Below are 19,312 nucleotides of genomic sequence, written 5' to 3'. Positions count from 1 at the left end.
CTGAACGTGGGTTAGGGGTCAAGACATCACAGAGCACCACGTGCGTATGCGTGTGTGTGAAAGAAAAGAAATCACAGACGCATTTGGTGCATTTCTGACTTGGACGGTGATTTTGAGCAGAGTAACCCCGCTGTCTAACAGGCTGTCAATCATTATTCCTCTTCCAATCATGGGTCTCTTCAGCAAGTGAAGCCCCGCCTCTGAAGGCTGTCGTGTCTTAAGGCTCCGCCCCTTCCAACACATGTGGGAACGATCACATGGTTTGCAAAGGGTGAAAGGGAACGACAGACACAAAAGCCTTCTGTAAGCAGTGAATCATCATGATGTTGGTCCTCTAGATTCCCAGAGAGAGACTCGAGTGTGTTTGAGCCGAGAGGAGAGGGGTAAATCACCAGTTTACACTGGTACTGACAGCCTGTTAAACCAGCAGGGTTTAACCTCAGCAGCCCGACTGAGTGATGTCACCGCCGGAGCTTTTGGTGACCTCCATCGTGGTGAAGATCTGAAACACATGAAGGGAAGGACAAGTTATGATCGTGTGCTTAGAAAATAAGAACATCAAATGAGTAATAAGCCTATTGTGCATCTTTCTTTAGTGTGTTACTGAGTTCTCCTCTATATCAGTGTCAGTGTTTCTGAACTCCCAGAACTTCCTAGAACAGAACAGGAGTTTCTGCCGGGAACGAACATGACACAATATTCCTCATTATAATAGTTAATACGCAGAATAAAGGGGCGGGGCCTGGTTGAGTTAGTTAGGAGTGTGTTAAACTGGCGGTTATGGTAAGAGCGGGACATTTCCCAAACACAGTCGAAGCGCTCGACCAATCACAACACACTGCTGACCAATCAGAGCACAGTGTGCTTTTCAGAAGGAGGGGCTTCATAGAGACAGGAAGTAAACAGAGCGTTACTGACAGACTGGGAAGAGAGGAGCCGCAACAATGGAGAATATGAGGAGAATAATCAACATTCAAGCAGGAAAACCTGTTCTAGTAGAGCCTGAACACAAACTGTAGAAGGGCAAAATTAGTTCTCTTTAAGTAGTAGAGTCAAAGGAAACACACCTCGGCACAGGTGGGGTGAATCCCGATGGTGTGGTCCAGCTGATCTTTGGTAATCCCACACTTCATAGCAGCTCCGAAGCCCTGTGTGACCTCTCCAGCATTAGGACCCAGATAATGAAAGCCAATCACACGGTCCTGCGCACACACACACACACACAGTGTTGTTAGAGACGTGATCCTGCAAGCCCTGATAGAATGCAATCAAATGCTTTTCCATTCAAAAAACATCTCTTAATAGAAATCTGTCACTGCTCGTTTCAAAACTGAGCAGCACTTTTAATACGCTCGAATCTAACGCACAAATCTGCTGTTGTAATGCTATGGTTCATTGTCTGTTCACATTGTGCAACTTTTGATTTTAAAATGTATTGGTAAAATATTGAAATATTAGAAATTCTGTGGAAGCCAGTTATTTATGGAAGCTTGTTGCTTCCAAAAAAATAAAAAAATAATAATTTCAACTTTCATTTACCAACTCAGCCTTTTTTCCTTGCTGTTGTGAGTTTCTCACAATTTGTACTTTACAACTCAAAATTGCGAGATATAAACCCAGAATTGAGAAAATAAAAATAAAAATCTGAATTAAAAATAAAAAGTCTCAATAAGAGATAAGTCACAACCTTTTTTTTTTTTGGTAGAAACAAGCTTAGTGTCATTTTAGTATAATTTCTTAATAATTACAGCATTAATATTTTCAATTAGCTTTTATTTTTTTATTTTGAGTTGTCATTTTAAGTTTAGTTTTAGTAATTTAAGCACTTCAACATGACCTTATTTCAATTAGTTTCCAAGGCAACATTTGTATATTTTGTTCAAGTTTTTGATCTAATCTTTGTATCTTATTTCAGCTTTATTTCTATTTCCTAACAGTGAAGTGCCTCCACCAGTGTTCTTTGTTAAAGGTAAATTAAACCTTATTGTAAAGTGTAGAATTGTATAATCTAGTGTCTGCTCTTGACTTGAAATCATAGTTTGATAAATAAAATAAAAAGTCCACATTCCCAGAGGATGTGTCTTACGTTGTCGAGTTTATTGCAGATGATCTTGGCGTAGCACCGGTTGTTGTCTCGGCTGGGAACGGTGAACTCCAGAGGCCAAAACAGACTGTGATAAACCTGCACAGACACGCATGCATCATTACAACAATTACCAACACTCTTCATGTTCCCCATCTGAGCGAACACACACACACACACACACACACACACACACACACACACACACACACACACACACGTCTGGTGCACTATCTTTGTGAGGACTCTCCATAGACGTAATGGTTTTTATACTGTACAAACTGTATATTCTATCCCCTTACACTGCCCCTATCCCTAAACCTACCCATCACAGGAGACATTCTGCATTTTTACATTTTCAAAAAAACTAATTCTGTATGATTTATAAGCTTTTGTACCCATGGGGACCTCGATTTAGGTCCCCACGGTGACACGAGTCCCCATAAGTCTGTGTGCATTCAGGTTTAAGTCCCCACCGGTGTAGAAAAACATGTCCGTCCACACACACACACACAACACACAACACACAACACACAACACACAACACACCTCGAGGTTCTCCTGCCCGTAGATCTCCACGGCCTTCTCCTCCGCGTGACCACAGCTGCCGTATTCCATAGGAGTGAAGACAGTGGTGGGAACGTTCACATAATCGCACTGTTACACACACACACACACAGAAGAAAGGGTTATAATCACAGATAATCACTCTTTATTAGTGCTGGGCGATATACCAGTTCATACCGTGTGTTTATTTTTGTTATGAAATTAATTTTTAATATACCGCAATACCAGTGTATGTTGCTTAACAACGTTGGGAACGTGTTGCGACTCTGTTTGAGAGGGTCAATGTTCACTGTTGCTCTGGTGATGCACAGCTGAGTGTGTGTGTGTGTGTGTATGTGTGTGTGTTACTAAGTGTGGATTTTTTTCTACAATATTCACTCATGACAGTAAAATAGGGCATTCTGAGTCAGTATACTGCAGGAAATGTGGTTAACACCCAGTCTTGCTTGAAAATGTGCATTGAAACCGGTATAATTTAGAAAAATACCGTGATCTGGATTTTTGGTCATTCCGCCCAGCACTACTCTATATGAGACTTTAATCCTCCTGGAAAACCTCCAGGAGACGGCAGCGTTTATGAGCCAGACCTTTAAAGATGATCCGGCGTACAGTCGTCGAGCCAGAAGTTTCCCGGCCTGAATGGCCACAGGCGTGAGCTCCCACTTTCCCTCCAGAATATCTCCAATCGCATAGATGTGAGGAATATTAGTCTGCTCCTCATCGTTCACGGGAATCTTCCCGTTCCTGGATGGAAGAACAGAAAATCATATTGATGCAGTCTTGAGGACTAAAAGCCACTGTAATGGACTGTGTGTGCATGAACGGCATATGAAGGAGTCACAATAAAAGTCCATTTCACACTCGGTTCTGATGTTTGATCTGAATGCGTTTACTTTCTCCTTTGTGGAAATGTTTGACGTCATCATGAGGAGCAGGACTGCAGTGAGACTGCATATTTTTCAATTATTTATCCACAAACTGTATCAAAACTTTAGATCCTTGTATCGATATTTTTATTAAATGTCCTAAAAATCAATAACTAAAAAATCTGTTTGTTTAAAGGATAAATAAATCATCTTGAGATATTTGCTCTCCGGATAGAAATTAAATGAAAAATGCTTTGTAATAATATATCAGCCACATTACATCATCATCAGTTCCCTTCTGCAATTTAGGAAAAGTCAGAACTGAGAGTTACTGTAACAAATGCGCAAATGACTTTTAAAATCCCATACAGTTTATGTAACACACAATGCACATTACGAAACTGAAAAACTCTGAGTTGTAAATCTGTAAATGCTCAGCGAGTGGCTCGCACAGAGGAGTCATGTGTGTGTGGGTCATATGGAATCACATGACTGTGCTTGAGAACAGATCTAAAACCTCTGTGCTGCACTAATCCCTCAAACCACGCATACACACACTTCAGTCTGTGTGTGAATTAATATGCATTTCCCATGCTTTTCAACAGAAACACTTTGCTCAACGCATCCCGCCCGGCGCCCGTCTACATCCCACAGTGTGTTGTGTGTTCTGTAAACACACTCCGTGTCACTGAGGTCAGACGCTGGACACACTCCCAGGTTCCCAGAGGAAATACTGCTGATTCACCATGACACTTCAGACCCCGCCTCCTACTCACTCTGGCCCCGCCCCTTTAAATGCTACCGTGACAACAAGGACTTTGTAATGGGTTGGGGGAGGGGCTATGAGGACAGATGACCAAAATAAACCATTCAAAAGAAAGAGACATACTTGGCATTGACTTTAACTCCAGCTTTGTCCAGACCGATCTTTCCTGTACAGGCGTCACGACCCACTGCGATCAATACCTGACACACACACACACACACACACACACACACACCAACATTAGAAACATGAAAGGAATGTGACAATGCTGACAAATGATTCTGCCTCGGTTACACAACAACCACAACCACACACACACACACGAAAGGAATGTGACAATGCTGACAAATGAATCTGCCCTCGGTTACAAAACAACAACAAAATAATTTCATTGATATCTTATGTGATGTTGTACTTGTATTTATATTTATTTATTTTTTGGATTCAAGTTTTGGAACTGAGAATATATAGATTTTTCTGATTTGTATATTTCATTGTTAGAAGTGAATAAAGTTCCAGAGTTATTGGAATAAATTTTTGATTCTGTTTTCTTACACTTACTGCATTGTTATCTTATTTTTGGAACAGATGTTGGGTTTAATTATGTTTTGGTGAGATGTCCGCTATACATCTAACAATGTCTTCTCTATTGTGATTCTCAGGTGATTGTCACATGACTTTTGAAGGACCTTAAAGGTGTGCGGTTATTTGAAAATGGTTTTTAATTGCCTAAGCCATGATGAAATAAAGGCTTTTTATATATACATTTACTTTAACTCTCGAGTGCCTTGGCTTGATACGTTTTAATGAACAACTAAATAATATTAAGGCAAAGCATTGTTTACACGGAGCAAACTCCACTCACAGGAATTACATTTACCGTGAACTGTAGTCAGACCTCTCACTCTTAGTCAACTATACAGCTCATGTAGGGTAATGCTGAATTATTGATGCAAGCGCTTCAGGGTTCGTACAGATACTGTGAAATGAAATTCCAGGACTTTAAGGACTCATTTTTTGAGATCATATATTTTAAACAATATCTTTATTATCTTTCAAATTCTAAAAAAGGAAAATAGATAAAAATAAACTAATAAAACAAAACAATACAGATAAAGTGCAGTGGATGCAGTGACTGTGGAAACTTTAACCATTGAAAGGAGACTATGACAAAGATATCGCTTTCCTTATTCAAACTGATTTATTCCCATGAATATATGATTGATCTGAAGAATAAAAGCTGTATCATATACTCTGATATTTATGAGCAATATCACACTCATAGCCATGCGAAATGCCTCTATATCAGACGGGCTGCAGCTTCATTATGTGTGGAAAGATTGTTTTATCGATAAAATTAAACACTAATTGCAAATATATTGTCTTTCAATAATTCAAGCACTTTTAAAGTACCGTTTCATAAATATGGCTGATTTAAAGGGTTTTCCAGGACTTACATTTTAAAAAGTCAAATTGAAGTACTTCAAGCATTTTAAGCACCTCGTACAAACCCTGTTAAACAAAAATACTTGCTTTTAAACCCTCTGAAACTACAATCTTTTTCCAGCCTTTCATATTTCCCAATGACTGGTGTCACAGGTGCAGTTCACCACATTTATATGGAAATTATCTACTAACATTTCACAAAGTCATTGGGTTCATTTCAGTGAAGAGAATGTAAAATATTTGAATAATAAAGGGCACACACTAGGATTCGAAACCAGCCAAAGATAGCAGACAAGATAAAAACCAGAAGCGCTGTAATGATATCTGAAGGAAATTCCAGTTTTTGGCCAATAGAAAGGCAGGACACTCACGGTGTTGTATTCCCCTTCATAGATCTCGTTACTCTCGGTTGATTTGGCCGTCACTTTAAGTCGGCCCGGAGTTCCGGCTTCCAGCTCCTCGATCTGTAGATAAAAGATTCACCGTGATGTTTTATCACCTCGATAATGTGTGTAAAGAGGCCACGATTATGAGTATTACATAATCACGGTTACGATAGATAATGCATCGTTTCAGATTTCAGTAATGTTTAACCGCACACATGCACCAACCTTGGTCGGAACAAACTTCCTGAGGAATTTGACCCCGTGCGTCTCCATGTAATCTCCCGCACGGTTGGCCATGTCCTGGTCGAATCCTCGAAGCAGAATGGAGCGAACCATGACGGTCACGTCCAGTCCCAAACCGGCCAGAAAACCCCCACACTCCAGAGCCACATACGACGCCCCGACGACAAGAGTCTTCCCGGGACAGTAGGGCAACGAAAACAGGTCATCACTGTGAAGAACAAACAACACTGATGACGGCACATGATAGATGGATCATGTTTTCCTCCAAAGCAGACAAAAGTTCAGTTAAACATCATAAACGCTGGCAAAGAGAAAAGTCAATATGCTCTAAACCACAGAGGCTCGAGTCCTGCCAAACACCTGCACTTCCTCATCAGATAAACGATGAATGAACCATCAGCAAATCTCAGCGGAGTCATAAAAGAGCGCACATGCATTCAGGTTAAAGGCTTGGCGTTTCGAAAGTGAACATCACTATGATGTTCGGACTCAATTCCATTTTTTCTGTTTTAATATTTCCGGATACATTTTTTCCCCATTTACATTACACTGGACTGTTTAAAGGTTACATTAAAATGTTAGCAATCAAAAAGCATGTCTTAACTGAAATCATGAAACTTAGAATTTAACAGCAATTTATTACAAATAAAATAGGTCCCTATAAAATAAAATTCTTTATGGTTTTAATTTTTCTGAATTTATAATTTTATAAAACATTAACAATTAGGGCTGCACAATACATTGAAATGATCACAAATGTATATATCGTGATATGCATATCGCAACAGCTTGCACTAACTGGGGTCATGATCAAAAGACGAAGAGAAAATCACTCACTCTCTCGGCTGAATAACTTTTGTAGCTTTAATAAGAATCAGGATATTTAATTCATACAGTGAAAGTTAAGCAGTGTTTTATTTTTACATTTGATTATTCAGTTTCTGTTGTTAAATAACCCTAATGTAGGATAACCTGAACCCTGTGGTTTACACTGATGTTAAAATACTTCTTATGCTACAGTTAAACACTGATGTTCACTGTCAGAATGTTTTCTAGTCACAAAAAGAATGTGAAACACATATGTTGGATATATAATTTTAAATATATTTAAGTTTATTTTACACACAAGCATTATCATATCGCATATTGAATATTGCATTATTTAATGAGTCATCACATTTTTCTTCAATATCGTGTAGCCCTATTAACAATTTATCTAATCTTTTAAAATGTAATTCAATATTTATACACTTTCCATATCACGATGTGATTAAATGCACAGTCCTAGTTGATTTATTCATCCAAAACTTGCCAAATTCTGTGACATTCCAAGTTACACGATTCCATTTTCTATGACTATTCCGCGATTTTATTTGCGTCACAGAAATCATAGAATTTCACACTACATGTCATTAAATAACAGGGCATTATGGAAATGTATTATTTTTTCCCTGTATTGTCTTGATTTTTCCGGATTTATGATTTAATAAAAAAAAAAAATCATCATCAGAAACTCTGGTAATCAAATGAAGGCATAAAACATTAAACATTTTTTAATCTTTTAAATTGAAAATTAAACAATTCCTTTTATTTTATGGCAAACAAAACTGAAAACACCACGAGCATCATGCATGCCTGAGTACGTGTAGATGATACCATGCCATTCATTCACACAGATTTCATATTTAAAGTCTTTTTTACAGTTTAATATTTACAGACACTTTCCATATTGTGATTTGATTAAGTGCACAGTCATAGTTTTGATTTATTCATCCAAAACTTGGCAACTTCTATGACATTCTGCATTACACAATTCCATTTTTATGACTATTCCGCGATTTCATCAGTGTTTTCCGTATCGCAGAAATCAGAGCCCTTCATGTACGTCATGCCATTTTTAAATAAGCAACATGAACCAACTTGATTGTTTTCCATGTTTATGCCACTCATATCACAGCTACAGAAGGAAATCCTCCTCCTATTTGACACGTCATCAGTGGAAGCTTTTGTTCCCTTAGTGACTGAGAATGAACCAGCTTTAGATCAATAAATGCTGTAAATAAGTCATCAGGGCTCCAGTAACGACCCCCTGAGGTCCAGCTGCGTTTACCCAGCTCTCCAGAGGAGGTTTACCACTGTGAACTCAGAGTCTAAACTCACCTGGTGATGCAATACTCTTTATCTCCCGGGACGCCCAGGTAACGAGGCCGCTCTCCTGTCGCCAGCGCAAACCTAGCCGCGGTGTAGAACGTCTCTTTACCACGCTTGTTTGTGGCCTGTTGGGAAGAGTCAACACAAAACTAAGATGAGGGCAGCTTTAGGCATACGGAGAGTGTGATTTGAACTGTAATACGCAATGTTTAGCATCTCTCATAGTACTGGCATTTGAATAAAACTAAAAGAAAAGCCTTAAACACAGAGAAACATTAGCGCTCCAATGTCATAAAGGCATATTTTCTCCATGTTCTGCTGCCAAAAGTAGGAATGAATTACACTCCTTTTGGCTCATGTTAGCTGTGACCGTTAGCTCAGCCCAGGAAAACGGCTTTGCATTCACAATGCATTTTGTAGTGATTACGGTGAAGCTTCAGTAGAAGCGGCTCGCTGGATCAGAACACACTCACCTTGATCTTGTGCGGCTCCACAAACTCAGCGTAGGCGTTGACGTAATTGACGTTTTTGTCTCGTAGGGAAACTCTGTAGCCCCAGTTCAACGAGCCGATGTAGTTATTCACCGCAGTCCTCATCGTCTCCCAGTTGTGAGTCACTTTAATAAAAAGACAATATTTGATGAGAAAGTAAAACAGAAGACACACACACACACAAAACTACATTAAGAGAAAAAGTGGACATGCTTGAAAGCAAAAGCTTTACGACACATTGCATGTTGTAATTATCAGTTGTTGTATCTTTTAGGAAGTTTTCATGTGTTAAATCACCCATTAATAATCCTTATAATTAAAGATATAACAGAGTAGCCTCATTATAGCCTTTCAAACCATTTCGAGATATATTCACAAGGTTGCTGTCACTTAAATCGAGTCATAAAATGAATAATCTACTTTCAGAGAAAGAGGAAATAAATTTGCAACTGAAATGTCTTCACAGTAGAAAATACAAAATTGCATCACAACTTTAACCACTCAGGGAAAACTAATGCATTGCACATTATCAAAGAGGCACTTTTTAAAAGCATTTCTATGTGCAATGCATTACATCATGTGGTGTAATTGCTGTCTGTAATCCAGATCACAGAGCCAGTGAATCACGTTCCCAGCCGTGTTAATGTTACGACTGACCTTCATCACCGAACTCCCAGCCGAACTTGCGGGCGTCTCCTATAGCTGTGCCAAGCAATGCCGTCTGATGCATCAGCTTCTTAGGAATACAGCCCACATTCACACACGTGCCGCCCAGACCTGGAGACAGACCTCGCATTATCATCTTCATCATATCATATACCTCTATCATACCATAAGTTGTCATTTTTGATTATAAACTTCCATGTTTGATTCTGGTATTCTTACCCCAGGTTGTGCCCTTTGGTGTGGGAACAACATAATCCAGAACCATGACCTTCTTGCCCAAGGCAGCTGCTTCCTGTTTGGACAGGAAGGAGACGTGTTAAAATCAAAATCATCTGCAAAACCCACAGAGTTGCTCAGAGCTCCTACAGAGTTTGGCTAAAGGAAAATTTCCAGGTTAAATTCTGTATCATTTACATGCACGTTCAATATATTTACAGTGCAAGGCTGTGATATATCGAGTATGCCATATTACTGGCAGCATAAAATTAAGCAACCTAAAATTTTTGTAATTAGATAGTTTTGTTCAAATTCTGTGAATCATTTTAAACTCAAATTCGAAACTGAAAACCCTAGAAAAAATAATTTTGGTAAATGTATAAAATATGTACATAAAAATAGGTAATGTATAAAAAAAGCATATAAATCTATTTAAATTACTTGAATCTAAACAATGCTGTTTATTACTAGGTATTGCATAAAAAAACATTTTCTCCTTGTGTTCACATTCACATACATGTATACATATATATACACATACATACACACATATATAGATCTAATACAGGGGGAATCCATGTAACTTGAGCCTCAGTTTGAAATGACAAGTGTCCCGATTGTCCCGACTTAACTGGACACACACATTCAGTATTTAAACAGCATTACAGATGAAGGATCTTCTAGTCTCAGTGTAATTTAACTCACCTTTGAACACGCCAGACCGCCAGAACCCCCGCCGATGACGATGAGATCATAGTCGTACGCCTCGCTCCCTTCACCCAGCAGCTTCTGCAGGACGCCATCGCTGTGTGCCTGTTCCCACAACAACCAGACACTTATTACAGCATAAAAACATGCTGATAAGAGCCTTTGTGAAGAGGCACTTGTGCTTTATTCAGCTCTATCACCAAAGGTCTTTCCCACAGAGCTGCTTTACACTCAACGGAGAAAGGGCTTTATAGACAGCTGACAGATGCATTAGTGATAGAGACAGGCACTGATGATCAGACATTTCATATGTAGATCACACGAGCAGTCCTCCGATGGGGTAACCAACATATTCAATACATAAATAGATGAGATAACAGTTGATAGTACAAAACTAGGGCTGTGCCAGTCAACTGGACCGTAGTAGTACAAAACTGCGAAAAAAAAAAAAAACCCTCCAAGTCCTCATAAACAAGACTCAAAAATGACAAGCTTCAATGCAAATAAATAGTGCATGTGGACTTATGGATGCTACTAACTAACAATTAATTTAACGGCCACCAAGATGACGTTATGCAAGCAGCAAATGGCCGATTGAAAAATCAAGTTACTTTCTCAGTTGTGATTTCTAAGGCTGAAATATCAAACAATTCATAACAGCGTAAGCCCTGCAGTTATACACTGAAAGCACTTCGTTTTAATGCTTGTAGTGTTTTTGTTATTTCACTATTTGTATATATTTTTTTACTTAAATGACATTTAAATTTATTATTATTCTAAATATTTTAAACAGTACTTTTTATATTACACTTTTTTTAAATAAAAATTATGTGTAAGGTCGTAAAACAGAAATTAAATAATAAATTAAATAATAAATATAAAATGCTAAAAAAAAAAAAAAAAAAAAAAGGCAAGCTAGATTTTGTTGTAATATTGATAAATAATATCGGGAGGTCTATAGAAAAATCCCCAGCCCTAATAATAACAATGGATGCATAATTCCAGAAGTTTCAGAGTGAAACCAACACATTTTACAATGAAACTGAAAGTCCTGCCCTGAATCAATGATGACTGCAATTTTGTCAATTAAATGGGGAAAAATAACTTCTAGCAGACATGTGGGACGGACAGAAATATTTTAATTACTTATACTTATTCACTTAATCTTCTACCACAGCTAAAATTAAAGGGTGTGTGTGTGTGTGTGGTGATTCCGCAGCAGAACGTTCTCTAACTTGAGTGTCCATGACAGTGAAGTCAAGCGAGTGAAACCCAGTGCACTGCACACTAAACACAGACGGCATGTTTCCTTCCAGAACTCTGTGTTGGACCAGAATGCAACGATTTCTGCATGAGCACCGGTGAGAATGAGGAATTAATCAGTCTATAAAGTTAGTGAGGTTTCATGCCATCAAATCTGTAACAAGACAATAGTTTGCTTGAGGAAATGTCATTTTTATGTCTGTAAATTAACAAAAGTCATTTCTCTGGTGGTCTTTGGTGTGCACAGACATTCATGAACACTTGTGCACCTGTGCAGTGTTTCAGAGCAAGCTAATCAAACTATGGTTGGTCGCTTCGCATGTCAATCAGATGTTCCTTGACTGCATCAACAGCATAACGAGCAGACACTATGAAGAGAGACAAAGTCTGGCCAGCGAGACCGAGTAACAATCATGTCGAACTAGAGCTGCACGATATATATTGTTTTAGCATCGATATCGCGCTGTTAGATTTCATTTCAATTGTATTTTTCTTCTATTGTATTTATCTATGCTTGTAAATTGTTTATTATTTTCTATGCAGTAATTCTTTTCATCTAGAGCTATTCAGATTATTTTACTTAGTGCCATGTCAGCATTCAAAGCTGTTCTCATGACAAAAATTAAATGACAAAAATACAAATATCATGTAAATACAATAAAAACCAACCAAACAAAAACAGCAAGTCATATTACACAAGATTTTCTAGAGCTATTCAAATCATCTGGTGAAATTGTTTTTATAATCACAATGCAAATCGCAGAAAAACTAAATATTGCACTGTAATATGTCGAACACAGGCAGAGATCGGACAGAGGAATCGGTACCTTCATGGTGTTGTCGCAGCCTCCGATGTGTTTCTTGTTGATGAAGACGTTGGGGACGGTTTTCTGCCCGGTCATCTCATGCAGCAAGTCCTGGTAGTTGGTCCCGTCCTCTGAAACACATCAGACAGGATCAGTCAGGATCTCAGCGCTCGTGTTTCACATCTACACCACATGGGCGGCCCTCCAAGACGGCTAATCGAATCGGGTTCGGATCTGGCACTGCTTCTGAAACTAATGTTTGGCTCCAAAGCAGCTAATCAGGTTTAGAGCCTTTCAGCAGAGGATCATTATCAGTGTGACGCTACGAACATGAGGAGAGCGGCTGTGCATGTACAGCGAGATAAAGGCAAGCGTGAGACATGAATGAGACATGTTGGGGTGCAAATGAGTGAATGAAAACAAGAGAAGATGAGTTCGTAACGCTGCGGTTGGCGTGACTCAGCAGGTCATGGCAAAAACGGCTCTGAACACTTAAACATTAACTTCAGAGGTTCAGAGAACACATGCATGAGTATCTCAGCACTTCTGGCAATGAGGTAGTAAAACTGCTGTGACCTTAAACGTGGACATTACATAATCGAGCATGCAGAAGACATGCATATTCAGTAATCTTGCGCATCAGAAAGAACTTCAGGTGAAAATGTCATGCAACTGAATGTTCAGCAAAATTAAGTATAGTGGTCGACCGATATATCGCCGAGGCCGATATATCGGCCGATATTTGGAATTTTTTAGATATCGGCATCGGCCGATAAATCTTTCCGTTTGGCCGATATATTTCAAAACAGTTTGTGACTGTGCATTAGCGCTTTTTTCCACTGACGCGAACAGAGCGAACGTGAATGAACTGAATATACTCGCTCTGCTCCGCCCAGCAACGTAAAACAAGCCACTCAGAAGTGAAGCAGACATCTGACAGACACAGTAAATGACCATTCGCATTCGCTTTCTAACCTGACGCTACATTGTGTTACACACAAAAACACTCCGGCGTGCAGCAGAGTCTATTCAAACAGTACCGTGATATGTCAGATCCGCAGCCCAGCGGTAGCTCCAGTGGGGGTCACAGATGTGATATAAACGAATTCAAACAAAACTGAAAACATTTTACCTCACAAACAGTCAAAAATCCTGTGACTGGCTGTTCCTCAGATACGCGCGTTGTTCTCGGGTTACATTTAAACTAGACGCTGTTTTCCAACGGACTCGCGTGCACGGAAAAGCTGGGTCGCGTTCATTACAGATCAGTTGGTCGCGTGAGGTGGATGAGAGGAGAACACTATGTAATAATATTACGTTTGGAAATAAATCCTTGAAAATGTTATTCACTATCTACTGTATTTATTTATCCATGATTGGCGTAATATCGTGTGTAGTATACATTTTCATTTGTTCATGTATGTCATGCAAATACATGTGATGGCTTGCAACGTTTTAAAGAAACAAACAAGCAAAACTAAACACATAAATCATTATTATTTAAATATACTTGAAGTAAAACAACCTTAAAAAAAGGTTGAACTATTTAAACTATTTTAAAGTAAATAGTGTAAATAAACTATGTGAGATTTATATTTTGTATTGTACATAAAATGTAATTTAATTTCACATACTATTTTGTCATTAATTTATGAATATTGTTTCGATTGGTTCATTAATGATAAATGTTATTTGTAACCTGCAGTAAGCAGCAGTAATTATTTATGTGACTGAAAAAATGACTGTAAATATTAAAGCAGACAAGAAGTCGCACTAAAACTTTATTTATTGAAGTGTTATCTTAACTTTTTGTTTACATTTTAATTTCTTAGTAAATATTTTTTATTGCAAAAATAATTTTGCATAAATAGTATGTACAATAAATGTTCATTTAGTTTCACCAATATTCTTTATGTCTCTCATTTACTGTATTCACATGTATTGTATCGGCCTCATATCGGCCAATCGGCCAGATTGCTTTCTCAATATCGGCATCGGCCATTAAAAATCCCATATCGGTCGACCACTAATTAAGTAAACATTGTTTTAAATATGTAGTGAACAAATATAATGTAATCTCAGATCTGGCATCTATCTCATTAAATTATTCAGACTCATAACCTTCTTTATAATTTGGCCCGAGTGTTGTTGAAATTGAATAGTGCTGATACACAAATAAATAAATACAGAGTATGGCGCAACAATGCTCATTTCACAGTGTGAAATAAACAGTTCTTTTTATAGTATTTTTTGTTCTTTAATTCTAATACTTTAGTTTCATGTTTAAAAAAAAAACATGTTTTGTTTGTTTTTTAAATGCCATGCCAGAGTATTTGATTATTTTGATGCCGAAAACCATATTTGAGTTATTACCATTTAGAATAGAAAATAAAGATATTCAAGACACGTTTCTTAAATTAAATAAAAGATGTTTGACAGACAATGAGATCTGACATGATGTACATATGGGTAGAAATACATATATACTTATGAAAATGATCAGAACGATTAGTTCATAGACTGAGGAAGAGAAGAAAAGGCCTGGCACTTCCTCCATGCATTTTAATTTCAGTCCAGGAAGGAAATATTATGAAAGTAATCTGATGATTACTGATATGGAGAATGATCCGCAGTGATGGTTCTCTTACCCATCAGGTCCAGCTCTATGGTATTACACTTGACATTCAGCTCTTTGAAGAGATCCTTCACCTGAAATCACAGAAAGCCCAACATGTTAGTTACTCAAGACTCGCGTTTCAAACATGACAACATTTAACAGCAGAAACACATCCATTCAAATACATGTGATTAAATCAATTACAGTACAGTGTAACAGCATTACATAAAACACATGAAATCTCAGGTCAGCCGTGAAGTACTTATGTAATGTACAGAAATACAAAGGAGTAAAATAATTTAAGTCGTGGTAAAAGCGGAGTTATCTATAACTACTTCATACCCTAATCATTCCCAACCTGCTGTTTTAATTCTGGTTCCAGAAGTAGTTTTCTCTGAACTCAGTGTCAGATCAAATCATCAGACATGATCTACTGAGCTGTCTCTATGACTCTTAAAATAATTACTCCAGAATCCCAGCAATTTAAAACACTAATTAGTCTCTTCATGAACATCACAGGATCATATCGTTTACATTAGTGAAGTGTTTTTTTCATCATCAGTCATTAATTTTTGTGTTTAAAACATTAATAATGTTTAATTTGCCACCGTTTAAAGTTACCTTAAAGCGATATTGATGGATTATAGCAGAGATTTAACACTTTAAGAGCTTGGTTTCTTGAAGAATGTTTTATTACAGCTCAGACCTTTAGATGCGTTTTTAAAGTCTATAGATCATAAAACAAAGTTATCTATAAATTGTGATTCCTAAAAACATCAACTTGACATTGACAAACTATTGATTTTAGTTTTTAGTACATAAAAAAAAAACCATAGTATTGTTTTTTTTTTTTTTTCAGCCAGAACATTAAGCCATTTAATTTTACTACATAAATTTGCGCGATATTTTCAAGCAAATATCTCCATAAACTTTAACTAGATTAAAACATGTGAAAATAATAATTTAACAACTTTATTAAAGTTGCCTTCTCAAAGTTAAAACAAAACTGAACACATACAACAAAGTTAAAGAGACAGTTCACCCAAAAATGATAATTCTGTCAGCATAAAACGTTAACGTTACTCACCCTCAAGTTGTTCCAAACTTGTATGAATTATTATTTCTTGAAAGAAAATGGGGTCTATCAACTGTTCGGTTACAACGATTCTTCAAAGTATCTTCTTTTGTGTTCATACAGGTTTGGAATAACTCGAGGGCGAGTAAATGATGACAATTGTATTTTTGGGTGAACTGTCCCTTTAAGAAATAAGCTTCAAAACTATTAGCTTCTTTTACAAACCTTCTTACATGACATGACAGTTTCGAGGAGATATTAGTCATGTTTATGACGGATCTTCACTCACCTTGACGCAGAAAGGACAGTAGCTCTTACTGAACACCAGCACTTGATGGGAATCGATCAATTCTTTGATTTTCAGTCGGATCTGCTCGCGACCCCCGTCATTCTCGATGGGCGGCATGGTGATCAATAACCGGTCACGGATCGATATTCCGCGCTCTTCTGCTTCCTGAGTCGATGATTATGATTAAAGTGAAACTTAATCTCAAAATAAACTCATGATGTGACATTAACTAACATGATAAATAACATTAAAATCACTCGTCAGTAGTGATCATTACAACTTCATCTCTCGCCGCCGCCGAATGACGCTCCACCGCGCGCGCGCCTCTTACATAAGACCCCGCGAGTCTGACCTGCACGCGCCTGAGTGAAAATCAACCCACATTTTCACTTGCTATGATCTACTTGTTGTCTGGCTGTTATAATTTATAAAGTAAAATAAACGCGGAAACAGTTAGAAAAAAATTATTTCAAGGGAACGTAAATTTCTATAGACCTCTAACTCTAAATAACTACATCGATAATTTATGGAAACATAATATGCTATGAATTACTATTATTACTATTATGTAATAATGTAAAACAAGCGTGTTATAACAACCAGGCAGTATTTGTAGACGCCTCACAGTGTTTGAGAAAGACACGTGCGCCATCTGGTGACTGAAACCGACCAGAGATGTGCAACTAATTTACAATTTATTTGCATAAAATTCACTAGTTAAAACTAAACAAATTTGACTTCACTAGACGCTTTGTTTGACTTTTTTAGTTGTTGTTGTTGCTTTCTTTGACTTTGTAGTAGTTTATGTTGTATTTCTAGTGTATTATGGCAAATAACCGCTAGATGGCACAAGTACACTACATATTTATTCCATAGCAAATTGTCCTTGAAAATTTGTTTTTAAAATATAAATATTTTTGTATATACAGTCAAAAGTCAGGATACACCTATTCATGCTTAGTTATTAAAGTAAAAAAAACTTAAATACATAAAAAAAAACTGATGTCACAAAAGTAAAATAAAACAATAAAAGTGCAAAAAATTTGACAGGTGTGGGAATAAGCCTGTATTGACCAAAAATGTGAAACAAATCACACTTTCCCTCAAGTTTCCACAATTTATTTTTTGCTTTTTACAGTTCACTCAAATATTCAATAATAAGTGCATTTTCAAAAGAGCAAATATTCGATGTAGTCTCTAAATTATCATTATTGCAGACTTTGAGTGTCAGATCAGATCAACAGGGTTTTATCAAACGACGTTCCCTCTTTTGTTCACAGGCAAATAAACTAGAGATTCAAACATAAGACGAACTATTCTCTGGCAAACAATGATCTCAGTCGTGCTCAATCCTCAGATGTGTTCTGCTTTATTGCGGAAAATATGGATCTATTATACTGTATTAGTTTGAGATACTTTGCAAGTAATAAATATAGGTGGTGTTAGAAAGAGAAATGTCAGTAATTCATTATTAATATATAATTTGCTTTTACTGCATCTGCTTTGAAATATTTCTGCAACAGTGAGAACAAAACATGAGCTAAAATGGGTTACTTTGATGTTATTTGCATATCAATTTCTGCATAGATTTAATTTAATAATATTTTATGATCCAAATGTTTATCTTTTGCTTCTTTACTGACTTGCTACAAATTCACCATATCTGGCATCAAATAAAAAAGTGTGATATGCATGTTGTTGTTGACATAATATGCAGAAACCCAGATGAACACGCGCGCCTCCTTCATTCACTCCTTCCCGAAACTGATCTCCTGCTGTCCTTCTAGGAATCTTCCGCCTTAGTTACCATGGTGACAGTCAATCATTCCCATAACAAGAGGAATAGATATGACAGAGTGTCCCTCGTCAGCCGCTCCTCTAATCACACACACACACACACACACACACACACACACACACACACACACACACACACACACATACACACACACACAAAATCTTTTACCTTTATTTATGTAGCGCTTTATACAAAATAAAGCATTAGTTCAGCTGAAGTCAGTTCAGTGTTGATTCAGTTCCGCTGTAAAGATCATCAATTATTATGTAAATTAGTTCATTTAATCTATAGCCTAAAGCTTCTGTTCTCAACAGCATCAGTAAAGTCAGATCAATAATACTGGTGAATATTACTGTAAAGTCCCCATGAAATGGAAGTTTTTGGACTGTCAGTATGAATATGTTAGCCTCACTGTTACTGTTCTGCTCCAATACACTGACTAAACTCGCATTTAGAAGATGAGCATCATAACTTACAGTCTTCACTTCCGCCAGTATGATCATGATTTTGATGACATCACTCTGCACTTCAGATGTTCTGTCCAATCAAATGCTCTCTAGAATAGAGAATCAGTATTTTCAGCATACACTGCATTCACTCGCTTCACGGAAAACTCAGTGTTTTGTGACTTATGAAATTTGTTCCGGCGTTTGTGAGGTCAGAAACTCATGAAAGAAAACGTCTCTCTGATGAAGCCACAGGCAATGGATCCTTTACAGTTTTTTTCGATTGCTAAACGACAGTGAGCACAACTGGAGCTACATGTGCAAAACTCTAACTACAGTCTGCACTACCAACAGTCCCCTGAGCTCAACAGTTCACATCACCTGAGCTCAACACTTCACATCACCTGCAGAACTCACTCCAAGCAACAC

At 37.5% G+C, this 19,312-nt stretch overlaps 1 protein-coding gene across 1 annotated transcript; it reads right to left on the bottom strand.

Moving 5' to 3' along the window:
- Nucleotides 1-199: 199 nt before the first annotated feature.
- On the bottom strand, nucleotides 200-16,945 carry txnrd3 (thioredoxin reductase 3). Its single transcript, XM_079884307.1, has 16 exons — nucleotides 16,640-16,945; nucleotides 15,307-15,367; nucleotides 12,680-12,789; nucleotides 10,587-10,694; nucleotides 9,885-9,957; nucleotides 9,657-9,776; nucleotides 8,982-9,124; nucleotides 8,518-8,633; nucleotides 6,340-6,565; nucleotides 6,100-6,192; nucleotides 4,406-4,482; nucleotides 3,238-3,394; nucleotides 2,633-2,740; nucleotides 2,087-2,182; nucleotides 1,068-1,202; nucleotides 200-502 (listed from the first exon to the last, which is right to left on the bottom strand). Exons 1-16 carry the CDS (start codon nucleotides 16,754-16,756, stop codon nucleotides 440-442), a joined length of 1,803 nt encoding a protein of 600 aa, XP_079740433.1. The 5' UTR covers nucleotides 16,757-16,945; the 3' UTR covers nucleotides 200-439.
- Between the last annotated feature and the right edge of the window lie 2,367 nt (nucleotides 16,946-19,312).

Source organism: Squalius cephalus (genome assembly GCF_949319135.1).
Source record: "Squalius cephalus genome assembly, chromosome: 10".
Classification (NCBI taxonomy): domain Eukaryota; kingdom Metazoa; phylum Chordata; class Actinopteri; order Cypriniformes; family Leuciscidae; genus Squalius; species Squalius cephalus.
The sequence above is the reverse complement of the archived record's forward strand: the minus strand, read 5'-3'. Positions and strand labels throughout refer to the sequence as shown.